The sequence below is a fragment of the Carcharodon carcharias genome, chromosome 6 (genome assembly GCF_017639515.1).
Source record: "Carcharodon carcharias isolate sCarCar2 chromosome 6, sCarCar2.pri, whole genome shotgun sequence".
Taxonomy (NCBI): Eukaryota; Metazoa; Chordata; class Chondrichthyes; order Lamniformes; family Lamnidae; genus Carcharodon; species Carcharodon carcharias.
The window spans coordinates 97623542-97650797 of NC_054472.1; the positions used below are offsets into that span (position 1 = coordinate 97623542).

The window sequence follows — 27256 nt, forward strand, 5'->3', positions numbered from 1 at the left end:
TCGTCAATGTCTGTCAATCTATCTCTCTGGCCTGGGAATTGAACAATTAAAAGTATAGCCTCTCATCCTTCCTGTATTGAGTGAATAGTTTCAGGATATTTTAAAAATATTAAAATTACTTTTCTTACTTTTTCTTTTGATCACTTTTAATCTCTCAATCCAATCATCCATTCCCTCTCTTTATCTTTAAATACCTGATCTGATACTGAATTCACCCACTCTAACTTACCATCCTTCTCAGTTCCACCTCTGTCTATTTCTCAATCTTTAATTCCATTGGTTAAGGAGATACATTCTGACAGAAGTGCTTTGAACAACAGCCTCTCAGGAACCATAGTTGCTTTTCAGTGTAACTATTAAAGGTTTCCAGCTTGTCACTTTCACTGAAAAAGCCCCTTCCACTGTACACTCGCCTTGGTAATCCGGGGGAATTGTTCATAAATTGGGAAATGGGTCTGCTGGCAGGAAAGGCCAGGATTCAGGCTTAAAACAGGTCTTAATTGCCCTCTTAACTAGCTGAAACATTTCCAAATTTCGCACCCGACAGATCCGAGGCAGGATTCCTGCTCACTTTCATGCCCCTTGGGCAAAGCCAGAATTGAGCAGAATTATGTCAGGATCCAGGATCAATGTCATCTCCTGGGACTTTCCCACCACAAACACACACTGCCTCCAGCAGGCTGGGAAAATTCTGCCCTTTGTGTCAGTCTTCGTGGTAGAAGACTAAAAGCATTCTGGAAAAAAATGGGGAACCAAGGGTCTAGCAAGAATGAGGAACTTAAAGAAATCAGTACAAGTAAAGAAATTATACTGGAGAAATTAATTAGTCTAAATGCCGATGAATCCCCTGGACTTTATGACCCACATTCTGGGGTTTTAAAAGAGGGAGCCACAGAGATAGTGGCTGCATTGGTTTTGATCTCACAGATTTCCTTGGATTTTAGAACAGTTCCCAAGAATTGGAAGGTAGCAACATGACCTCCTTATTTAAGAAAGAAGGAAGAAAGGAGACCGGATATTATAGGCCAGTTAACCTTACATCAGTAGTAGGCAAAATGCCAGAATCAGTTATTGGGGACATTGTAGAAAATCATAATATGATTAATCAGAATTAACACAAATTTATAAAAGCGAAATTGGGTTTGACAGTTCTGTTAAGGGTTTTTTTAAGGATGCAACTAGTAGGATGAACCAGAGTTGTATACTTAGATTTTCAAAAAAAACATTTGACAAATAGAAACACAAGAGGTTATTCCACAAAATCAAGACTTATTGGTTTGGGGATGATTATTAGCATAGATTAAGGATGGGTTAATGGACAGAAAACAGAGTAGGAATAAACAGGAGATTTTTGGCTTGGCAGCTATTAACTAGCAAAGTACCACAAGGATCAGTACTTGGGCCTCAGCTATTTACAACCTACATGAATGGCTTAGATGAGGGGACCATGTATAATGTTTCCAAGATTACTGACAGTACAAAGTTAGGGGGGAGAATAAGTGCTGAGGGAGCCACAAAGAGGTGCTAACAGATACTGACAAGCTGGGTGAATGGCAAGAAGTGGCACGAAGATGAAATACACCATGGTGATGTGTGAAGTTATCCACTTCGGTAGGAAAATAAAAATGAAAGGCTAGAATTTTACAGCCTCCTCCCCAGAGGCATGATGGCAGATGGGGGCGTTGGGGTTGGGGGGGGGGGGGGTGCGTGCTATAAGATTGGACACCATGGCAGCGGCACCATGCCTGCCTGCCTCTGCCCACCCCCACTGTGATTTTACCAGTGGAAGGGGAAGTATTGAGTGACCACTTGCCCATGGGACAACTGAGGCTCTGAAGTGGCCAATTAATGCCCACTTAAGAGTCTCCTCCACCACTGCTGGGATTTTACCCACGGCGGGGGCGACTATCGCCAAGGGTTCAGCTCGCCAGTTGAAACCTGGTGGAATGGCGGTTAGGCAAGTGGCTGAGGGGGTGCCTTCTTTTTGGGGCTCCCACTAAGACCTTCGGAAGCCTTCCCAAGATAGCTCCCCCCCAATCCAGGGCTCTCCCTTCCACCTCCCCATCCTGACCCACACCTTCCTCACTGGGGCCTGCCAGCCTGGCCCTGGAAAAACCCCAGGCTCACCTTTCATCCCTGCTCCATTGCCTTCCTTGGGGACTGCTACAGTCCCAGCAGTGGCCACTGCTCTTGGTGGCTTTGCTGGGAAAGAGGGCTGCCAGCTATTTGAATGGCTGACAGCTCTCAGAGGCAAGACTTGCTGCCCAATGGTAGTGGAAGGTCCGCTTCAAGCCAAATAATTGCCCAACTGTCATTGAACGGCTGTAGGGTGAGCCAGCCAAGTTGGGATAAGCTTGCCCCTGACTTTTATGTCCGAAGTTGGGACCCTGCCTCCAGCATAAAATTCCACCTGGTAATTTTTGAATGGTGAGAGACTGGGAAATGTTATTCAAAGGGGCCTGGGTATCTTTGTCACATGACTGACAGAAAGTTAATGTGCAGGTGCAGCAAGCAATTAAGAAAGTAAATGGAATGTCAGCTTTTGTTACATCAGGATTTGAATATAAAAATAAAGAAGTCTTGCTACAATTTTACAAGGCATTGGAAGGAAGGATTGATTTACTTGCCCGAGAGGGCCTGCAATGAAGGTTCACAAGGCAGGTTCCTGGGATAAGGGGATTGTCCTATGAGGAGAGATTAAGTCAATGAGGCCTATATCCCCTGGAATTTAGAAGTATGAGAGCTGATTTAACTGGAACACATATGTTGTAAAGAGCTTGACAGGGTAGACGACAAAGGGTTTCCGATTCTGCAGAATCTAGAACACAGGGCCACAGTCTTAGGGCAGAATTTTCTGGATGGCGGGGAGGGCAGGGTGGGAGCGGGAGTGTGTGGTTGCAGACCCGATTGCTGCCGCGATTGGGTCCATGCCACCATTTTACGTGGACAGGCCAATTAAACGCCACCCAGCGTACTTCACGACTCCCGGTGAAGCTTTACAGAACTATAATAAGACTACAGTTGGAGTACTGTGTGTAAATATCAGCTCCACACTATAGAATTAAGGCAAAAGAGAGAGTATAGGATAGATTTGCTGTCATAATGACTGGTATGAGAAAATACAAAGAGAAACTTGTAAAGAACATAAGAACATAAGAAATAGGAACAGGAGTAGACCATTCGGCCCCTCAAGCCTGCTCCACCATTCAATAAGGTCATGGCTGATCTTCTTGTGTTTCAATTTCTAGATTCCCATCTATCCCCGATAACCTTTGATTTTATTTACCTCTGCCTTAAATATATTCAATGACCACGCCTCCATTTCTTTCTGAGGCAGAGAATTCCAAAATCGCACAACTCTCTGAGAGAAAAGTTTTTTCCTCATCTCTGTCCTAAAAGGGTGACCCCTAATTTTAAAACAGTGCCTCCTAGCTCTGAACTCGCCCACAAGAGGAAACATCCTTTCGACGTCCACCTTGTGAAGGCCATTCAGGATCTTGTATACTTCAATCAAATCACTCCTCACTCTTCTAAACTCCAGTGGAAACAAGCCCTGTTTGTCCAACCTTTCCTCCTAAAACAACCCACTCATTCCAGGTATCAATCTTGTAAACCTCCTTTGAACCGCCTCCAATGCATTTACGTCCTTCCTTAAATAAGGAGACCAAAACTGCACACAGTATTCGAGCTTTGGTCTCACCAATGCCCTGTAAAACCAAGACTATTTGTGTTTTTAAAGGATGATGCAGGGTGATTTGAGAAAAGATGTTTAAAATTATGAAAGGATGAGGCAGGGTTGACAAGACGATGGTTGAGGGGCCTAAAACAAGTGGCATGGATGTAAGATTAACTGATGACTTAAGACAGAAAGCAGGCAAAACCTCTTCACACAAATGGTTGTAAGCTAGTGAAATGCATTACCAATGTTTGTGATTGCAGCAGAGACCATGGAAAAATCCTTGTCTTCACCAGTTGTGTAGTATTCTGGCAGAGGAGATTGCCCACCCATTGTAGAACCTGCCTAATTGCATTCTATTTACAACACGCAGGCTGTCTATTGCACCAGATTACAGACAGGCAATGAAGGTAAAAATCCTCTTTCCCATGTCAGCTTGAATAGATTAGAAAGGTGGTTGAAGGAAAGGGGTATAAAAAGTTATAAGAACAAGACAGACAGATGGCATTATGTTTAGATTCAGGTTTAAAATTGCTACAAATTGATCAAACTTGTACGATGAAATTTGTAAGTAATAGTACCTTATTAAATAATAAACACTCCAGAAGGTAGCTGGAAGCGTATTAGCCTGCGAAGCCCACAACATTGCGATATGAGCCTTCCCCTTGCTGAGTTCATCAAGTGCAGGTGAACAATCCAAAAGTTTAATTCTCTCCTCTATGAGATGAGATTTATTGTCATTCTGTCTTAGGTTATCGTGCAATAATGTTTGTGCTAGAGCCATTCTTGATTGCTTGGCAGCTTTGAAAAACAACAACGGAATACCACCAGCTAATTTAGGAAATACATTGTCAAACACTTTAAAATTCTCCATGACAGACTGAATGACAGCATGCTGTGCCTTTGTCTTTTCCACATTATTTTGTTTCATTGCTTTTTCATTTTTTCCAAAGAGTGTTAAATACCCAGCTTCAAACATTATCCTGAATGAAAATGCATAAAGGCTTTCGATGGTCCAGTTGCTTGAGTCTGATGATTTCTTGTCTTGTAACATTACAAATTGGAGATTTTCCATCATATTTGAGGTTAGGAGGCCCAAGGAGAATCCTTGCAGGGTCTTGTTGAAGATTTGATGTATCTCTTCATAGCTTATCCCATATTTAGCATCAGTAAAATCTACATGACCAAATGCCTATGGAAGACAAAATGGAATATTGTTCTATTTATTATACAGGAAAATTAAGTGAAATCAATATTTACTATCAGTATTCTTGCTTATGATAGCTCATAAAGAATTGCATTTATCTCAGTATAAACAAAAATGTTACTTTTGCGGGCAATAAATGCAGACTAGTTGCTTTCTAAACCACAGCTTTCAAATTAAATGTCTTTAACACATTACTGTTTGGTGCTGTATGCATTCAGGGATGAATAGATAAAATCAGCAATTCTGAACCTCTTTAAATGCTTAGCTTACAATGTTACCTCATGTCACAAATTTTAAACTGCTTTTCTTTTGTTTTCAATTAAAAGTTCACAAAATGTTTCTTTGAACTAACAGCATTTTTTTCACTGCCTTAAAACACTAATAGCTGTGTGGTTGGAAATCACAAAGATTTCCTGTGAGTTGAATAAGCTAATCCTATACTAAGAAACAACATACATTTATTTAAAAAGAAAATCTGAAAGCAGTTTACAAGGCAAAGAGGTGAAGGCATGAAAAAGGAGGCACTTATAGGCTGTGGGAGACAACAGCACGTTTGAAGAAATGGATTTGTAGGAGGCTTCTGAAACTCAGACGAGGTTAGCAGGTGAAAGTAATTTTTCAAAGAGAGTGTCAGAAGACAGTTGCATAACAACTGAAAGGTTGGCCTCTGATGTTGGAGTGGAAGGAATGAGAACAAGCAGTAATCCAGAGTCAGTGAAATTGAGGGTCTGGCTAGGCGATACAGATGAAGGAATTCACTGAGATAAGGTGCGGCTAGTCCATGGAAGGATTTAAAGATAAGGATCTTAATGTCAATTCTCTCACAAAGGGTAGATCTTCATCTCCATTGCCTGAGCAGTAATCTAACAAGGTAAATGGTCTGCTCTTTATAGAACTCACTTGATTTTCATAATATAAAAATCTACCCCAAGCTGTTTTAGATATTAAGTTCCACATAACTTCGACAAATTCCTGATCACTTGCAGGCTGTCTCTGTGGTAAATCCTAATCAATGAGCTAGAATTCAACTGGTTTATGATCTTCCACAACAGTCCACTTGTCTCATTTGGATCACTAGGTGGAGTATAACACATTCCTTTCAGTAAACCTTTCTAATTGCAGACTTCTAAATTCAATCATTTCTACTTTTCTCAGTTACAAGTCATTTTTTCAGGCAATTGTGTGCTGTGTTGGGGTGGGGAGTATTTTTTGGGGTTTACATTGCTGGAAAAGAGCCTCTCTCTGTGCCCCACCTTACATATCACATTTCAGAATATAATGGGTGCATACCTATAATTTACCATGAATCTCCCTCCTGGAGTCATAACCATGAAAATCAGTCTTATGGTGCCATCTCCTCATCTCTTTTTCTTTTGTTCCTAAAGCACACTTACTTTTCTCCTTAAATCAAGTTTCAGCTACTCATCTGTTAGACTTTACCTCATTGGCACACTGGTGTAATTAATAAGGCTTAAACTATCAAATTATACTGTACTTAAGTTTAGTGATGAAAAGCCTTAATTTGGATGTATTATTGGGATGTTGTTATGAAGCCTTAAAGATGATAAGTGCCAGGTGCTGTGATGTAGCTTTAAGGGGAAAAAACACAGGAGTGAACTGAGGTAGTTGGGACACATTTGCACATTTGGGCTCCAGTGAGTCTAGAATTAGCAGTAAACAGAAGCTAAGGCTGCAATGCTGATTGGTTAGAAGAATGGCCTGAGGACTAAATGTACAAGAGCCTCCGGTCAAAAGATACAAGCTGAGGTTAGATTGTTATGGAGAAGCCAGGAGAATTCTTCCCATTGGTCAAGAGTTGCAAATATTGGGTTAGGAATAGTTAGTTGCATTAATTTCAGGTGCACATACTTGGACTAAATGTTGCAAATGCTACCTGCAAAAAGGATATAAAACTAGGGGTGCTGCACTGAGAACTTGCACTTGCCAAGAACAGGACATCTGCATCGAGGGCGAGGGCAAGGGCAAGGGCAAGGGCAAGGGCAAGGGCGAGGGGTGGGGTGGGATGGGGTAGGGTAGGGTAGGGTAGGGTAGGGTAGGTGGAGGTGGAGGTGGGCAGTTGAAAGGAGATCGAGTTAGGGGTGGGCACGTGCATGAAAGTTAGCATTTGCGTAGGACATTGTGAGTTAACAGGTATTTGCCACAGTTTATGGGGTTGCTGTAAGAGCCTGGTATCAGGCTTATTTAGTGACTAAAGTAATTGTCACAGGGCTGAGGTTTGCTGTAACGAGAGAGAGAGAGAAAGAGAGAAAATACTCAGCAGCAGGAAGCTATGAAGCATGTAGCTTCAGCAGTTAATGTGGATTGAAAGCTTCAGGGGTTTAGGTAGACTTGAAAGTTGTGTGTTGAAAAAGGATCCACTGGAGTTGAAATCTTAAAGCTGCAAAGAGATTTGTATGTATGTAAGAGTTTAGCTGCCTGAGCTAAATTCTCAAAGGATGTTGTGAGTCAAGAGATCAGGTTCAAGGAACCAAGAAGAGAAGACCCCAGAGGTCCCGGGATCTACAGAAAAGACAGGCTGACACACATTGAACTTGTTTACCGTGTCATGTCTCGATTTGTGAAATGTTGGGTGGAATTCTCCAAAAATGAAACTAAGTGCGGTGGTGGGAGATTTTGGCAGTAACTAGCCTGCCATCTATAATGATGGCAACTTGCACCCGATGCTGCGCTTGGAGCCTCATTAATTATGCAGAGATATGTTTCGCTCTGAATCACCTGGCAGGTCAGGAGCTGATTCGCCCGCCTGGCATCAGCTGGCGGGTGCGAAGTTCCGGGCGCCATATTTGAACACCAGTCAAACACACAATCGCACTCTCTCCAGCCCACCAGAGATCTAAGAGAAAGGCTGAGAGCCTCAGGATGAAGTCTGCACCCCACTTCACCCACCAGGCCCTCCAGGCCTTGGTCAGAGGGATGCAGGAACAACGGCACATGATCTACCCCACAGGTGGCTGCAGGAAACACAGCAGCCTCACCTCTCGGATCTGGGACACCATAGCAGAGCAGGTCAGCGTGGCTGGCACCTGTGCCCGAAATGCAGCCAGTGCAGGAAGAGGATGAATGACCTCATCCGCTCCTCCAGGGTAAGTCATCCTTCAACACCCTCCAATAGCAAACTCTCATCATGGCATCATGCACTCAAATGGCTACTGTCTTCAGGGGTTTCACGCAACCATTAGCAGGGTTCTCATTCTCTCACCAAGACATTCACATCCTCACCATCCCACCTATCATGTTGCTCACAATCCATCCCCTGGCTCTTCTGGGGAGGGCTCACCACACACAGGGCACATGCATCTTACCCAACCTCTGCTCCACCTCTTCTGATCACATGCCTTTCTTTCTTCTTCATGCAGGTCGAGCTGGCGCAGAATAGGCGCAGGAGATCACAGACCGGGGCAGGGACAACCAACAACCTCGCCCGTGGTGTATTCAAGGAAGCTGCAGCCCAGCTGTCTGGAGAAGACAGGGATCGCTCCTGTGGGGAAGGGGAGATTGGCCTCTCCCACCAACCCAGTGCGGATCACAGCTCCATCACCTCATCAAATCCTGACATTCACAGTGAGACGTGTGCAGTCTTAGCTAGCTCATGCTCATTAACTGAAACTCTATTTTCTATTTTCTAAGCACCAGCAGATTGAGGCCTCCAGGCCAATCTAGCACCACCAATGCGAGCCCCCAGATTACATCAGAGGAGGAAGCTCCAGAAGAACCATCACGGCTCTCAACACACCCTCCACCAGCTCAGGGAGACACATGTTGGTGGAGCACAAATGTAGATTAGGCTCAGCCTCACTTTCTGGGGCAGTCGGAGGCAGGGACAGCCCAGGTCTCCGGCATTCAGAGGGTTGCTGGAGACCAACGACCGGCTCAGTCCAAGTCAGATGATGAACATCTGGAAGCAACTGCCAATTCAATGCTGGGGATGCAACGACAGGCAGCGGAACATCAGGCAGAGATTCGACAGTCACTCAGCAGTCTAGAGTGAACAATGGGGGAGTCCATCTGCATTCTGTCTGATGTTAAGGCTTTGACATGCGAGCACCTCAAGGTCACCATGGGATGGTTGGCAACTACAATGGAGACCTTGGTCCAGCAGGTCTTGCCTGCACTCCATGACCACACACCCTCGTGGGTACCATCAGAATGTAGGTGACATGGGGACAAGGCACCTTGATCCACCCTCCAGGTGCACCATCTCCTGCAGGAGTCAGGATGGGGCCTTCAGCACCCACAGGGAGGATGAGTGCCAACCGGACACCCCAGGGACCTCCTCTCAAAACACTCCAAGGGTGTGCAGCTGCTCACAGCCCCCTCTGCCCGTGACCCATCCACTCCAGCTTTTCAGGCCACTGAGGGCACTTCTGCCCCTCAGCAGGTGACCCTTATCAGGTCGGGGCCCTCCAGGCCACGGGCCACCAGAGGACGTCTGCTGAGGACATCACAGACATCAGAACATAGCAGTCAGCAGGCTGTCTCCACCTCTGCTGCAGATGTCGGGGCTGCACCCAGGCTAGAGTTAGGAAAGTTAAGAAAAATTGATGTCACTTTTGGGTCACGGGTGCACTAGACATGTAACTCAATTGAACTTTTGTTAATATATTTGATGGTTATGTCAATGTTCCTGTCAACTGAAGGCCTTGTGATTTTGTACTTTGGAGTCCCCTTATTTCAATATTTAGTCTTCCTCCCACTCAGTGATAGTCTCACTGTGAGATTTACATTCCTGTGATGTCAGCCTCAGTTGAACTAGTATCAGCACTCCGTGTATGATGTCAGGGGGATGTGTTTAAATCTTTATTGGAAGTTTATTTTTATTCATTCACAGGATGTGGGATTTGCTGGCTGGGCCAGCATTTATTGCCGATCCCTAGTTGCCCTTGAGAAGGTGGTGGTTAGCTGCCTTCTTAAACTGCTGCAGTCCATGTGGTGTGGGTACACCCACAGTGCTGTTAAGAAGGGAGTTCCAGGATTTTGACCCAGCAACAGTAAAGGAACAGCGGTATATTTCCAAGTCAGGATGGTGAGTGACTTGGAGGGGAACTTCCAGGTGATGGTGGTCCTATCCATCTGCTGCCCTTGTCCTTCCAGATGGTAGTGGTCTTGAGTTTGAAAGCTATTGTTTAAGGACCCTTGGTGAATTCCTGCAGTGCATCTTGTAAATGATACACAGTATTCATATGGCTAGTCCAGTTCAGTTTCTGGTTAATGGTAACCCCTAGGTTGTTGATAGTGGAGGATTCAGTGATGGTAATGCAATTTAATGTCAAGGGGTGGAGGTTAGATTCTCTCTTGTTGGAGATGGTCATTGCCTGGCACTTGTGTAGCGGGAATGTTATTTGTCACTTGTCAGCCCAAGCTTGGACATTGTCCAGGTCTTGCTGCATTTGGACATAGACTGCTTCATTATCTAAGGAGTCACGAATGGTACTGAACATTGTGCAATTATCAGCGTATATCCCCACTTCTGCCCTTATGATGGAAGGAAGGTCATTGATGAAGCAGGTGAAGATGGTTGGGCCGAGGACACTACCCTGAGGAACTCCTGTAGTGATGTCCTGGAACTGAGATGACTCACCTTCAACAACCACAACCATCTTCCTTTGTGCTAGGAGTGACTCCAGCATTGGAGAGCTTTCTCCCTGATTCCCATTGACTCCAGTTTTGCTAGGACTCCTTGATACCACACTGGGTCAAATGCTGCCTTGATGTCAAGGGCAATCGCTCTGACCTCACCTCGGGAGTTCAGCTCTTTTGTCCATGTTTGAACCAAGGCTGTAATGAGGTCAGGAGCTGAGTGGCTCTGGCAGAACCCAAACTGGGCGTCAGTGAGCAGGATATTGCTTAAGCGACTGCCACTTGATAGCACTGTTGATGATTGAGAGTAGAAAAATAGGGCAGTAATTGGCCGGGTTAGAATTGTCCTGCTTTTTGTGTACAGGACATACCTGGGCAATTTTCCACATAGCCGGGTAGATGCCTGTGTTGTAGCTGTACTGGAACAGCTTGGCTAGGGGCATGGCAAGATCTGGAGCACAAGTCTTCAATGCTATTGACGGAATATTGTCAGGCCTTTGCACTATCCAGTGCCTTCAGCCGTTTCTTGATATCATGTGGAGTGAACTGAATTGGCTGAAGGCTGGCATCTGTGATGTAGGGGACCTCAGGAGGAGGCCGAGATGGATCATCCACTTGGCATTTCTGGCTGAAGATTGTTGCAAATACTTCAGCCTTATCTTTTGCACTGATTGTGCTGGGCTCAACCTTCATTGAGAATGGGGATATTTGTGGAGCCCCCTCCTACAGTGTGTTGTTCAACTGTCCACCACCATTCACAACTGGATGTGGCAGGGCTGGAGAGCTTAGATCTGATCTGTTGGTTGTGGAATCATTTAGCTCTGTCTGTCACTGCTTATGCTGTTTGGCACGCATGTACTCCTGTGTTAGAGCTTCATCTGGTTACCACCTTATTTTTAGGTTTCCCTGGTGCTGCTCCTGGCAGGCCCTCCTGCACTCTTCATTGAACCAGGGTTGATCCCCTGGCTTGATGGTAATGGTTGAATGGGGGATATGCTGGGCCATGAGGTTACAGATTGTGTTTGAGTGCAATTCTACTACTGCTGATGGCCCACAGCATCTCATGGATGCCCAATCTTGAGTTGCTAGATCTGTTTGAAATCTATCCTATTTAGCATGGTGGTAGTGCCACAGGACACGACGGAGGGTATCCTCAATGTGAAGGCAGGACCTTGTCTTCACAACGACTGTGCAGTGGTCACTCCTACTGTCATGGACAGATGCATCTGTAACAGGTGATGAGGACACCACATATTTGGCCCTTCCTCACCAACCTGCATGCTGCAGACCCAGTCTAGCAGCTATGTCCTTTAGGACTTGACCAGTTCGGTCAGTAGTGGTGCTACCAAGCCACTTTTGGTGATGGACATTGATGTTCTCCAACCAGAGTACATTCTGCACCCTTGCCACCCTCAGATCTACCTCCAAGTGATGTTCAACATGGAGGAGCAGTGATGATAGGGTAATTACGTTAGGAGATTTCAACTTTCCCAACATTAATTGGTATAGACATAGTGTTAAGGACTTGAATGGAGTGGATTTCTTCAATTGTGTACAGGAGAACTTTTTAGGTCAATATGTAGAGGGCCCAACAAGGGACAGCGCAGTGCTGGACCTAATTCTGGGGAATGAAGCCAGACAGGTGGCTGAGGTGGTGGTGAGGGAGCATTTCAGTGATAGCGACCACAATATGGTACAGTTTAAAGTTTGTTATGGACAAAGAAATAGACAAGTTGCAAAATTATGTTTTGGATTGGGGGGGCAGTGGATTTTAGTAAAATAAGGAAGGGTCTGGCCAAGGTAGACTGGGAACAGCTACTTGTGGGGAAATCTACAGAGGAGCAGTGGGGGACGTTCAAAGAGGAAATGGGGAGGGTACAGGCTCAACATGTTCCCTCCAGGGTGATAGGAAGGAGTAACAAGCCCAGAGGACCATGGATGACCAGAGATATTCAGGTTACGTTGAGAAGGAAAAGAGAGGCTTTTAGCAGGTACAAGGGAAGCAAATCAGTGGAGGCATTGGTGGAGTACAGAGAGTGCAGGGTGGAGCTCAAGAAAAATGCAATTAGGAGAGCAAAGAGGGGATATGAGAAAGCTCTGGCTGGTAAAAGTAGGGAAAATCCCAAGATATTCTATAAATATATCAATGGGAAGAGGATAACCAGGGAAAGCGTAGGGCCCATAAGGGAACAAGGTGGCAATCGATGGGTGGAGCCAGAGGACATTGCTAGAGTGTTGAATGAATACTTCACATCCGTCTTCACCCAAGAGAATGAGGATGAAGGTACTGAACTTGGGGAGAGAGACTGCAAGGTTCTTAAGCAAATCGATATAGGGTGTGACAAGGTATTGGAGGTGTTGGCAGGCTTAAAAGTGGACAAATCTCCAGGTCCAGATGATTTGTGTCCCAGACTGCTGAGGGAGGCAAGGGAGGAGATCGCAGGGGCTCTGACCCAAATTTTGAATTCCTCTCTGGCCACCGGGGAGGTGCCAGAGGACTGAAGAACAGCTAATGTGGTTCCGCTATTTAAGAAGGGTTGTAGAGATAAGCCAGGGAACTACAGACCAGTGAGTCTCACATCAGTGGTAGGGAAACTACTGGAGAAAATTCTGAAGGAGAGAATCTAGTTCCACTTGGAGAGGCAAAGTTTGATCAGGGATAGTCATCATGGCTTTGACAGAGGGAGGTCATGCCTAACAAATTTGATTGAATTTTTTGAGGAGGGGACCAGATGACATAGATGAGGGTAGTGCAGTTGATGTAGTTTATATGGATTTCAGCAAAGCCTTTGACAAGGTCCCACATGGGAGACTTATAAAGAAGGGAAAGGCACATGGGATACAGGGTAATTTGATAAGGTGGATTCAAAATTGGCTTAGTTCTAGGAGACAGAGGATGATGACAGAAGGATGCTTTAGTGAGTGGAAACCAGTGTCTGTGGCGTACCACAGGGATCTGTGCTCGGTCCCCTATTATTTGTCATTTATATAAACAACATAGATGACTATGTGAGAGGTAGGAAGGAGTAATTTGACAAGTATTCAATGAACGGCATGACACTAGGAAGTTCTGAGGAACAAAGGGACCTTGGCGTGTCTGTCCATAGATCTCTGAAGGCCGAGGGGCATGTTAGTAGGGTGGTGGAAAAGGCATATGGGACACTTGCCTTTATCAATCGAGGCATAGATTACAAAAGTAGGAAGGTCATGTTGGAGTTGTATAGAACCTTGGTGAGGACACAGCTGGAATACTGTGTACAGTTCTGGTCACCACATTATAGGAAGGATGAGATTGCACTGGATGGGGTGCAGAGAAGATTCATTAGGATGTTGCCTGGGATGAAACATTTAAGTTATGAAAAGAGGTTGGATAGACTTGGGTTGTTTTCGTTGGAGCAGAGGAGACTGAGGAGCGACCTGATCGAGGTGTACAAGATTATGAGGGGCATGGACAGGGTGGATAGGGAGCAGCTGTTCCCCTTAGTTGAAGGGTCAGTCACAAGGGGTCATAAGTTCAAGGTGAGGGGCAGGAGGTTTAGGGGGGATGTGAGGAAAAATTTTTTTACCCAGAGGGTGGTGACGGTCTGGAGGGTGATGGAGGCGGGCTGCTTCACATCCTTTAAAAAGTATCTGGATGAGCATTTGGCACGTCATAACATTCAAGGCTATGGGCCAAGTGCTGGTAAATGGGATTAGGTAGGTAGGTCAGGTGTTTCTCATGTGTTGGTGCAGACTCAATGGGCCGAAGGGCCTCTTCTGCACTCTGTGATTCTGGAGTCATATGTAGGCCAGACCAGCTGAGGACACTACCCTGAAGGGCATTAGTGACCAGATGGGTTTTTACAACAATCTACAATGGTTTCATAGTAATTTAATTCAAATTCCATCTGCTGTGGCGGGATTCGAATGCGGGTCCCCAGAGCATTACCCTGGGTCTCTGGATTACTAGTCCAGCGACAATACTATGATGACATCACCTCCCCCTAAGTGTGTGATGTAGGCGTTTCTAATCCTTCTTCCTCAAGGAGCACCACTGAGTGAGGGCTGCTCATCAGCATTGATAATCTAGCAGCATTTGTGTCTCCTCAGTGGTAGTGGCAGAAGAAAGGACATGCATGGGAGGAGGGCACCCTGGGCATGTTCACATCTCAGTCACAGTAGTGTTTGCATCATTATATGGCGGTGAAGGCTTCAAGCCTTCTCTCGCATTGCTCTTGTTCCTGAGTGGACTCTCAGCTCCCAGAGTGAGCTCATTCACAGGGCCCCACTGACCAAAGCAAAGATCATGGCCTGGCAATTCATGAGGCCAGAATGCGCAAGTGTAAATGTGGGACTCGTTCTCACTGCAAGTGGGTGGACATCCCCTGAGTTGAAAGAAGATGGCGTTGAGGGCTAGGAGAGATGTGACCATATTCCCTCAATTGATTTTATTCTTTTTGGAGCCTGTTTGCGATTAACATATCACGAGCAGGTCTCCTATGGCTTCCTTCCTCCATGGCGTGTTCGCGCTCATACTGGCCCTCAGCAGCCTCCTGAGGTTCCTGGGCCTCCGGAACTTCATCCTCTGATAAGCTGTCATCCTCCTCTGGCAGGGGGTCACCTCCTTGCATTGCCAGGCTGTGAAGGCCGCAACACACTGTTTTGATGTGGAAAAACCTGTCGGGAGTGTATTGGAATGAGCCACCTGAGCGGTCCAAGTATCTGAAATGCATCTTCAGAAGCCCAATTGTCTGCTCCACAAGTGACCTGTGAACAGTATTGTACCTCTCCTCGGAACGACTCTGAGGGCGACGCATCGGTGTCATCAGTCAGTGTTTCAGTGGGTACCCCTTTTCCCCAAGCAGCCATCCCTGTAGACGTAATGGGCCCTCAAAAATCCCAGGCACCTGGGAGTGACTCAGGATGTAGGAGTTATGGCCCCTCCCAGGGTACTGTGCACAAACATGTAGTATGTGCTTAGGGTGATCACACACCAGTTGTACATTGACGTAATGATAGCCCTTGCGGTTTCTAAACATTAGGGCCTGCTGCCATGGATCCCGTGTAGCCACATGGGTGCAGTCTATTACATCCTAAACTCTTGAGAAGCCTGAGATGGCAGCGAAGCCGGTGAATCTCACAGCCTGGCTATCTTCATCCAGAGCAAACCTGACATAATGATGGGCCTTCCTGTAAAGGGCGTCTGTGACCTCCTTTATGCATTGATGTGTTGTAGACTGAGATGCAGCACAGGTCCCCTTTTGATCCTTGGAAAGAACCAGAAGCCAAGAAATTGAGTTCAGCGGTCACCTTCAAAGCCATTGGCAGGGGATACCCTCCAACTATACATGACGCCAGGTTTTCCCGAGGAACGTGGCATACGTGATGTACCAAATCTCAGGACAAGCACAAACAACATACGGCATTGTTTCTCACTCATTTGTAAATAGGAGATTCTTAGACAATAAACCCTAGATCTGGTGAGTTGCCCCTGCTGTCTGGGTCTCTCCTCCTGACCCGCCTGTTCATGCTGTGGCTCCGCTTGACCATGACCCTCCTGCTGGATCTGCTCGCGGAGTCGCCTCTCCCTCCTACGCCTCCTTCATTGCATTAGGACCCTGACAAAGGCAACATTGAGCCCTGGATCTATATCTGATTTTGCCTTCTCTCTGAGGGGAAACATTGAAGACATTAATGATTCAAGGGGCTAGAAAGTGAAGCTCAGAGAAAGACACTTTTGCAGACTGTAAAGGTCCATAATTTTTCATACCCTATTTGCATGGTGGCTGATGCTGCTTTCTCCCTGAGGCACTAGCACACACATCGAGATGCCCTTTGGCCTATTTGGAGTGTCACATCTGGTGAACAGGTGATAAGCCTTCATTGATGGAATGCCCTATGTGATACTGGTGTGCCTCCTTCACTATTACCTGCATTCCAAAATTCTACATTCCTATGAGACTTTTCCTTGAGATGCAATGACTGTGATGTGAAGCCACTGAATTCTGAGCAGCTCTTTAACTGTGCTAATGCTTTCAGTGGCTGTCATCACAAGGTCTTGCTCTTTTCTTTCTAAACAGACTCCTGTTCACACCTGCGGCGACAAGAGGTTAGATGGCGACCGCAGAAAGGCCCACTTGTGTTCGCCCTTCCCCCGACATCCATTTCACAGCCTTCCCTCTCTGTTGCCCCCCTCTTGTATGCCCTTCCCTCTCACTGCAATTCCAGAGCCTTCCTTCCCCATTGCCCCCCTTGTGTTCGTCCTTCCCTCTCACTGCCATTCCACAGCCCTCCCTCCCCATTGCCCCCCTCATGTTTGTCAGCCGACCCCTCACCTCACAGTCCAATCCTGGTTGAAGTGCTAGTCTCTGAAAGTACCACAGCACAGTGGTGTTCCTTGGGAGAATGAAAGCAAAGAGAAGGAGCAGTCCAACCCTATAGCCCCAGCAGAGTGGCGTTCATTGCAACAAGACTGGCGCAGCTCTATGGCAGGTATGTTCCATTCACCTCGAGATTACCAACAAACTGAGGTCCGACTTATGCACGCCACCCCTTTTCAAACGGATTTGATGCCGACTTTTTGCTGGCATTATGGAAGATTGGAAGGCGTGGCAAGATTCTGGCGAGCAGCTGTTTTAATGAGCATTCACGACAGGTTAACGAATGCAAATGCCATTAGTCAGCGGGATAACCGACGCACCATGAAAACTGTTGGGAGAATTTCAAACGGTTTTACGACAGCGGGTTTCCGATTTTTTGCCTCCTGCTGGATTCTCCACTCCCACCCACAGCAGGAGGATTCTGCCTGTTAAGTATCAATCTTTATTATCCAATAAACCTTGTTAGTTTGCATTCTAAATTAGTGATTGTCCTTTTTGCCAAAAAGTTTATTCCTCAACAAGAATTTTCTTCCTCTGGAGTTTAGTATAGAGTGTAAATTCCTACACAACATATCTATTTTCAGCCCATTTACCATCATTTCAGAGTCACTTATTTTGTAATTATACTCCATGCATTTAGATAGAGACAATTTATGTAATTCTTCATAATCCTTAGTCCACCTTCTATTATTGGTATTCCGCCCTACTTTCATCTCTCCCCCCCATTATAAGGACTGTTTTACTGTCTTTATCACTCCATATATATGTGCCAGTTGACAGGGTGCGACAGACTAGAAAAGGGAAGAGACCCACAATATTTGATGAAAATTTTCAGTTAGCCAATAGATGGACAGGGGCAATGGGTGATATCTTTGGTAAAATATGCTTTGGCTCAAAGCTAATATAATAGTTATAATATGTCTGCATTGTTCTGGCCTTTAGAACCATTTAGAATAACTCATTTGTGTGACTAACGTGTGACGAATAACTCACTAATGTTCTGGAGGATGAATTCTTGGAATGCATGCAAGATTGTTTTCTAGAGCTGTACATTGAGGAACCAGCTAGAGAATGGGCTATTTTAGATCTAGTACTGTGCAATGAAAAAGGGCTCATCAATATTTTTGTTGTAAAGGAGCCTTTAGGAAAGGGTGACTATAATCTGGTAGAATTTTACATTGAATTTGAAACTGAGGTAGTTCAATCAGAGAGTAGGATCTTAAACCTAAACAAAGGAAACTATAAGGGTATGAGTGGCAAATTGGCTCTGGTTGATTGGGAAGCTATGAAAAAGCTATGATAAAGGTATGAAGGTAGAGAGGCAATGGCTAACATTTAAAGAACTAACAAAAATACCATAAGACCACAAGAGTTAGAAGAGACATAGGCCATTCAGTCCATTGAGTCTGCTCCGCTATTCATTGAGATCATGGCTGAGCGGATAATCTTCAATTCCACTTTCCTGCCTTTTCCCCATAACCCTTGATTCCCTTACCGATTAAAAATCTATCTCAGCCTTGAATATACTTAACAACCCAGCCTCTACAGCTGCCTGCAATGAAGAATTCCACAGATTGACTACCCTCTGAGAGAAGAAATTCCTCCTCATCTCTATCTTAAATGGACTTTAACATTATGCTGTCTGTTCCTAGACTCTCCCACAAAGAGAAGCAACCTCTCAGCATCTACGTAGTCAAGCCTCCTAAGAATTTTACATGTTTCATTAAGGTCACCTCTCATTCTCCTAAACTCCACTGAGTACAGGCCCAACCTACTCAACCTCTCCTCATAAGAAAATCCCATCATACCCAGGATCAACCTAGTGAACCTTCTCTGGACTGCCTCCAATGTCAGCATATCTTTCCTTAGATAAGGGGACCAAAATTGTTCACAGTATTCTAGGTGTGGTCTAGCTAGTGCCTTGTATAGTTTCAGCAAGACTTCCCTATTTTATGCTCCATTCCATTTGAGATAAAGGCCAATATTCCATTTGCCTTCCTTATTACCTGTTGAACTTGTATGTTAGCTTTTTGGGATTCATGGGACTCCAAAATCCCTCTGTGCTGCAGCTTTCTGCAGCCTTTCTCCAAATAAATAATATTCAGCTCCTCTATTTCTGCCAAAATGCATATCCTCACATTATCCCACATTATATTCCATCTGGCAAGTTTTTTCCCATTCACTTAACCTGTCTATATCCCCCTGTAGGCTCCTTGTGTCATCTTCACCACTTGCTTTCTCATTATTTTTGTGTCATCCGCAAACTTGGCGATAGTACATTCACTTCCCTCATCTAAGTCATTAATATATATTGTAAATAATTGTTGCCCCAACACTGATCCTTGTGGCACTCCACTAGTTACAGGTTGCCATCCTGAAAATGCCTCCCTTATCCCAACTTTCTGTCTTCTATTAGTTAGTCAATCCTCTATCCATGCTAATATACTACCCCCAACACCATGGGCTCTTATCTTATTAAGCAGCCTTATGTGTACCTATCGAATGCCTTTTGGAAATCCAAATATATTATATCTGCAGGTTCCCCTTTATCTATCCTGCTTGTTACCTCCTCAAAGCATTCTAATAAATTTGTCAGGCATGATTTCCCCTCCATGAAGCCATGCTGACTCTACTTGATTCTATTATGCATTTCTAAATGCGCCACTGTAACATCTTTTTAATACAATATAACCTTTTCCCAATGACGGATATTAAGCTAACTGGCCTACAGTTACTTTTTTTTTGTCTTCCTCCCTTTTTGAATAAGGGTTAGGCAGTTTTCCAATCTTGTGGGACTTCTCTAGAATCTAAGGATTATTGGAAGATTACTACCACTGCATCCAATATTTGTGTAGCTACTGCATTTAATATCCTAGGATGCAACTCATTAGGTCCAGGGGACTTATCGGCCTTTAGCTGCATTTGTTTCCCTAGTACTTTTTCTCAAGTGATAGTTATTGTATTTATTTCCTCTCACCCTTTTGCCCCTTGATTATTTTGTATTTTTTTAATGTTATTAGTGTCTTCTACTGTGAAGACTAATGTAAAATATTTATTCAACTCCTCTGTCATTTCCTGGTTCCCCATTATTATTTCCCTAGCCTCATTCTCTAAGGGACCTATGTTCGCTTTGGCCTCCCTCTTTCTTTTTATATATTTAAAGATGCTCTTACTGTCCATTTTTATATTACTTGCTAGTTTATTTTCTCCCTCTTTATCATTTTTTTCGTCATCTTTTGTTGGTTTTTAAAACTTTCCCAATCCTCTGAGTTACCACTAATCTCTGTCACATTATATGCTTTGTCTTTCAATTTGATACTAACTTCCTTGGTTAACCATGGTTGGTTTATCCTCTTCCTAGAATCCTTCTTTCTCACTGAAGCATATCTTTGTTGTGAGTCATGAACTATTTTCTTAAATGTCTGCCATTGTTCATCAACTGTCTTTTCTGCTAAACTCCTTTCCCAGTCCACTCCAGCCAGGCTTTTTTGAGTCAAAGAAAGAGTAAGTTTACTAATTACTAAAAACCATAGAAAAATAATGAAAGCGCAATACACATACACACAGATCAGAAATGAGAAGTTAAGAGTCCAAATACAAGCTTAAAAAGATATATGAATCAGTCTTTGGCTTGTACGTGAGGCATAGGTGGTGAAACGTTGCAGCCGTTGAGTTGGGTGATTCCAGTAGAGCTGACTTTGGCAATTTAGCAGTTGGTTTGGAGACACTTGGTTGAAGATTGGCTGAAGAAGCTGTCCTATTTCTTCACATGTTTCATGTTTGGCCTGCTGCCACCCCTTGCTCCCACTTCCCGCCTACAAAACTCTCCCGAATTCCCCCATTGATTTAACTGACTGCTCGCCTGACATCATCCTGTCAGCTCAATCTTCACAAAAGCAAAACCAATGAACTGCCTTTGAAAGCTCATTCTGGATAGGCATCTGATCCACAACGTAAATGAGACCTTATTATTAAAATGAACATAGCCTCCCAGTGTAGCCCCAAGGAGGACCATCTACGGGTCTCTCCATCTTGCTGCCCTAGAGTTGAAATTCACCTTACTATCTTGAATCCTTTTCTCTCTATAACTGACACACACATTTCATCATTGTTACCTTTTTAGACTTAACTCTGAGATTTTGTTCATGATTTGCACCAAGGACCACTCCTGCTAGCAAGCTCTCCTTCCCTCCAAACCTGAATCTGACTTTATACCTACAATCGGGTAAGTTTTGCAAGGAACTACCAGCACCAAGAGGCTTTACAGGAGTAGCCATTAATCCAGAAAATGGGCATGCAACCTGTGAATTTTGTGCTTAACGTTTATGATTTTTTGTAAAAGGGCTTTTAATTAAAAAGAAGTGTTATAGAAAAAAACCTGCCACTAGGGTGTGCTAAGTCTCAGATGTATTGCCCTCTGGCATAGAATAAGGAACAAACAGGAAGCTGGGATTCAGAAGCAGATAGCTGTGTGTGTGTGTGTGTGTCTGTATTTTTAATTGTTAAGTGACAAAACACTTCAAATGGCAACAAGGATAGGATCATCATTATTAGGGGCTTTAGAGGCTTTGATCCAGCTACTATGGACTTTGTAGTTTATATCCAGCAAATGGAACAGCTTTTCATTGTGAATAGATTGAAGAGGAAAAGCAGGTCTCAGTGTTTCTTACAGCCATGAAACATGAAAGGGATGAAACATTTCACTTTACTGAGAAAGTCAGCAGATTTAAAGAGCTTGAGGATGTTTCAAAAAGGCACTTTGATCCCAGACCAGCAATTATTGCTGAGAGATTCAAGTTTCACTGAAGAGAACAACATGGGAGTGAGTCAGTTTCCCAGTCCTGGCTGAGTTGAGAAAATTAGCAGAATTAGACTTTAAAGGTTATCTGGAAGAAGTGTTGTGTGATCACTTGATTTGTGGACTAAGAAATGAAAGAATTCAGCGTAGATTGTTAGTGGAGCAAAAGTTGACACTGAAGAAAGCGTTCAAGATTGTGCAAAGCATAGAAATGGCAGAGAAACAAACTGGAGACTTGAAAGTGCATTCTAACAATGCCAAAATTAAAACAATAAAGTCAGAGCCTACTCGCTTTCAAACACATTACCTCTGTAATGGAATAGGACATATTACAGAAACTTGTAAGTGGAAAACCATTGATTGTTAATACTGTGGAAAAATAGAACACATATAGATCAAAGATCAAAGCATGTAGATCAAAGGTTGATCACAGGAAAGGAGTACCACCAAGAAAAGGGCATTAGGCGGAGCACACAGACAAGTTGCGCTTGAAAATAAACAGGCAGTTTAAAAAGATGCATTACTTGGAAACAAAATAAAAAAGTAATGCGAGTCCAGATGAGATAGAAAATGAAACCAACAGCGACAATGCAGAATAGCAATTGGATTGCATTCAGTCTGAACTGAAACTAGATAAATGATTAAAAGTTGTCATTGCCTTAAATGGTAAAATGGCTGAAATGGAGGTTGACACTGGAACGTTTGTTTCTGTTGCTTCAGAGAAGACATGGGAGAAAATGTTCAAGAAATGCCCATTGGAGAAAACCCTCCTCCAGCTTAGCACCTACACTGGCAAGTCTGTGAATATACTTGGAAAAATGTCCATTCAAGCTAAATATGGAGATCAAATAGCAATGTTGCCACTGATCATTGTGAAAGGGGATCGTCCATCACTTATGGGCAGGAACTGGCTAAAAGAAATTCGGCTGGACTGGAATAAAATAAATAAAGTGCATTGCAATCCCATGTTGCAGTCTTTGTTAGACAAGCACACTCATGTCTTCAAAGGAGGTCTTGGAGTTATTAGAGACAATGAAGCCAAACTTGCTGTGAAGGCTGAAGCCCCTCCAAGGTTCTTCAAACCACATTCAGTTCCCTACTCAATGTGACAGAAAATTGAGCAGGAACTAGAACGACTTGAAAATTTTCAGATAATTGAGGAAGTTGCCAGAACTTTAGCAGAAGTGAGCTCTTGCTTTAGTTCCTTGAAACTTTCCTGACAGGCTTGTGACCAATCCCATTTTGCATTCTTCTTCAGCAGATTATTCAGTGGTGCTGCCTTGGTAGCCAAACTGGAAATGAACTTGCCATAGTAATTCAGAAGTTTTCTCCTGCACCTGCCCCATAACATCCGTGGACTTTGCCAAACCACTTTTGGGACATACATTACGGATTGTGGTGGATGGCTGCAAAAAGTGGCCTCATGTTATTCCCATGAAGTTGACTACTTCAGCAAAGACCGTTGATGCTCTCCAGAGCAGATTGTGTCTGACAGTGGCACACAGGTCACGTCATATAAATTTCAACATTCCTGAAAAACAATGGGATCAAGCAGATTCTCATCTTGCCTTCCATCCACCCTAAAATGGTGAAGCGGAGCGCTTTGTCCTGACATTCAAAATGGCCATATCGAAGGGGAGGATGCAAACAGATTGGAAGTTGAAGCTGAAGAACTTTTTGATGATGTATCATAGCACTCCACATTCAACAACAGACGTATCTCCTGCTGAGCTGAGTTTGGAAGACGACTGCCTACCAGAATGGATTTGCTATGTCCGGATTTGAAAGGAAAGATTGTTTCAAAGCAACTTGATCAGAAAAGATCATATGACATAAGTAAACCAGCTCATAGATTTAATCTGGATCAGTCTGTTTGGTCCAAAAATACTCTGGAATACCAAAGTGGCTGCTATGGAGAATCATCAAGCATGGAGGTCCATTGACCTATGATGTTGAATCTTCCTGTGGAATCTGGAAGAGACACACTGACCAGATTAGAGAAGCCAAATCCAAGGAACCAAATTTCCAGGGATCTCCAGTCACAGTGGAAGGTTTCTTGGAAACATTTGCTCCAGTTGGTGAAACCCGACTTGATTCAACTGACAAACCTGTAGCACCTGTAGCTGCAACTGTTGAACCTGAACAGAAACAAGTGGGACAGCAGAACCTTTCATTCCTAAGCAAACAAACTGAGATACCTAAGCCAACACTCCTCTCTAGACCAAAGCAAATATGCAAACCACCTGACCGATTTGTTCCTGGCTAAAAGGGGAGGAAATGTGATGCCTGTGTTTAACGTTTATGCTTTTTTGTAAAAGGACATATTAGTTAAAAAGAAATGTGATATAAAAAACCTGACAGTAAGTCCTGGATGTATTGCCCTCTGGTATAGAATAAGGAATAATGAAACCTTTTTGAAAAAAAAACAGGAAACTGGGATTCAGAAGCAGATAGCTGTGTGTGTGTGTATTCTTAACTGATAAGAAGTGACAAAACACTTTAGACGATGTAACTAGTAGGGTAGGTAAAGTGGAACCAGTAGATGTAGCATACCTGATTTCCAAAAGGCATTTGATAAGGTGCCACACAAAAGGTTAATAGGCAAGATAAGGGCTCAAGGTTGTATTTTAGCATAATTAGAGGATTGGTTAACGGCTTAAAGGCAGAGAGTGTGCATAAACAGGGCTTTTCAAGTTGGCAGGCAGTGAATAGTGGTGTGCTGCAAGGATCAGTGCTGGGGCCTCAGCTATTTACGAGCTATATTAATGACTTAGATGACGAGACAGGGAATAATGTATCAAAGTTTGCCGATGATACCAAGCTAGGTGGGAAGATAAGCTGTGGGGAGGACACAGAAAGGCTGCAAAGTGATATGGGGTAAATTTTACAGCAGTGGGATATTATGTTCCCGCCAAAGTCAATGGAGTTTAGAATGGCTTGCTGCATTTTACAGCCCTGTCACCACCATGATGGGGCCATAAAATTCCAGCCATCGATTTAGGTGAGTGAGCAACAAGATGGCAGATGGCGTATAACTTAGCGAAGTGTGAAGTTATTCACTTTGGTCATAAGCATAGAAAGGCGGAATATTTTTTAAAAGGTGTGAAACATGTAATTGTCGATGTTCAAAGAAACTTGGCTGTTCTTGTACAAGGAATGCAGCAAGTTATCATGCAGGTACGGCAAGCTATTAGGAAGGCAAATGGCGTGTTGGCCTTTATTGCAAGGGGATTGGAGTACAAGAATGAAGGAAACCTTACCACAGTTGTACAAGGTTTTGGTGAGACCACATCTGGAATACTGTGTGCAGTTTTGGTCTCCATGTTTAAGAAGGACATACTTGCATTGGAGGCGGTACAGTGAAGGTTCACTAAATTGGTCCCTGAGATGAGGGAATTTTCCTCTCATGGGAGGCTAAATAGATTGGGATTATATTCTCTGCAGTTTAGAATTATGAGCGGCGATCTCATTGAAACCGACAACATTCTGAGGGGTCTTGATAGAATAGACACAGGGAGATTGTTTCTGCCAGTTGGGGAGTCTAAAACACGGGGCACAGTTTCAGGATAAGGGGCCAGTCATTTAGGACTAAGATGGGGAGAAATAACTTCACTCAAAGAGTTGTAAATCTTTGGAATTTTCTACCACAGAGAGTTCTGGATGTTCCATCGTTGAATTTAAGGCTGGGATAGACAGATTTTTGGTCTCTCAGGCAATTCAGGGATATGGGCAATGTGCAGTAAAATGGAGTTGAAGCCTAAGATCATCCATGTATTGAGTAGCAGAGCAGGTTCAACAGGCCATATGGTCTATTCCTGCTCCTATTTCTTGTGTTCTTGAAACAGAATCATAGCTTCTACTCAAAGGGCAATGGAGTAATATAATTCTTAAATAAAAACAAAAAACGCAGGCAGTGTCTGTGGAGAGAGAAACAGAATAAACATTTCAGTCCATGTCCCATCAGCGGCAGGGGCTGGAAAAACCCACCCATTAACTGTTATTCTTTCCAAAGATGCTGTCAGATCTGCTGAGTATTTCCAGCATTTCCTGTTTTTATTTCAGACTTTCAGCACCTGCACTCTTTTGCTTCTCCTTTAACATAATTGTCACTTGTGCTTTTTAAACTACTGCTTAAATAGCTTAATGTATTCATTCTTGCTTATGCCAGATAAAGTCATAACTATAACAATACGGTGTCAGGGTTGAATGTTTAATTAAGTCATGTACAGCAACTTAGCCACTGTATATTTGACCACACGCAGTTCATTTCAAGTCTAGCTAAATGGCAAGTGAACTGCTTCCTAAAAAAACTAATTGTTAAATACTGTATGGAATTGCTAAATATAATTAATCTGTTTTTGGCGAAAAATTTAGAACAATTTTTTAAGTGCTTTTGCAAACTGTTTTTAAGTCCTTTAGCTAAAGTTTTGTTGTTTGCATGGTAATGTATATACTATATTAAGCAAATTACATATCAACAACCTACGATAATTTGGCATCTTTAACATAATAAAAAGTCCCAAGACACTTCAGAGGAATATTTGAAAAACAAGTATGCCACTGAGTCATGTAAGGAGATATTAGGCCAGATGACCAAAAGCTTGGCACAGAATCACAGTGCAGGAGGCTATTTGGCCCATTGTGTCTGCACTGACTCTCCGAATGAGCATTATGACTCTGTGCCATTGCCCTGCCATTTCCCTGTCACCCTGCACATTGTTTCTATTTAAATAATCATCCAATGACCTCTTGAATGCCTCGCTTGAACCTGCCTCCACCACACTTCCAGGCAGTGCATTCGAGACTTGAACCACTCACTGTGTGAAAAGTTTTTTCTCACATCACATTTGCTTCTTTTGCAAATCACTTTAAATCTGTGCCCTCTCATTCTTGGTCCTTTTATGAGTGGGAACAGTTTCCCCTATCTAGTCTGTCCAACCCCCTCATGATTTTGAACACCTCTATCAAACCTCTTCTTAGCCTTCTCTCCAAGGAGAACAGTCCCAACCTCTCCAATCTATCTTCTCACCCCTGGAACCATTCTTGTAAACCTCTTCTGCACTCTCTCCAATGTGTCACATCGTTCCTAAAGTATGGTGCCCAGAACTGGACACAATGCTCCAGCTGAGGTCTAACTAGTGTTCTATACAAGTTCCACATAACCTCCTTGCTCTTGTACTCTATGCCCCTACTAATAAAGCCTAGGATGCTGTATGCTTTATTAACTGCTCTCTCCACCTGTCCTGCCAACTTTAATGAATTAAGCACATATACACCCAGGTCCCTCTGCTCCTGCACACCCTTTAGAGTTGTACCCCTTATTTTATATTGTCTCTCCATGTTCTTCCTACCAAAATGAATCACCTCACACTTCTCTGTATTGAACTTCATCTGTCACCTATCTGCGCACTCCACCAACACTCTCCTCACAATTAACAATGCTTCCAAAGAGGTAGATTGTAAGGAGTGCCTAAAAGGAAGTAAGCGAGGTAGACAGGCAGAGTGATTTAAGGAGGGTATTCCAGAACTTGGAATCTCAGCAACTGAAGGCAGAGTCACCAACAGTGGGGCGATTAAAATTGGGAATGTACAAGAAGCCAGAATTAGAGAACCGCTGA

General features: G+C 43.8%; 1 protein-coding gene across 1 annotated transcript in view; it reads right to left on the reverse strand.

Moving 5' to 3' along the window:
* LOC121279152 (cytochrome P450 7A1-like) overlaps positions 1-27256 on the reverse strand; it is a 74669-nt gene that overhangs the window by 13568 nt on the left and 33845 nt on the right. Inside the window, exon 3 of the mRNA XM_041190137.1 lies at positions 4258-4868. Within this exon, the coding sequence (XP_041046071.1) occupies positions 4258-4868 (611 nt within the window). The remainder of the gene's footprint in view (positions 1-4257; positions 4869-27256) is intronic.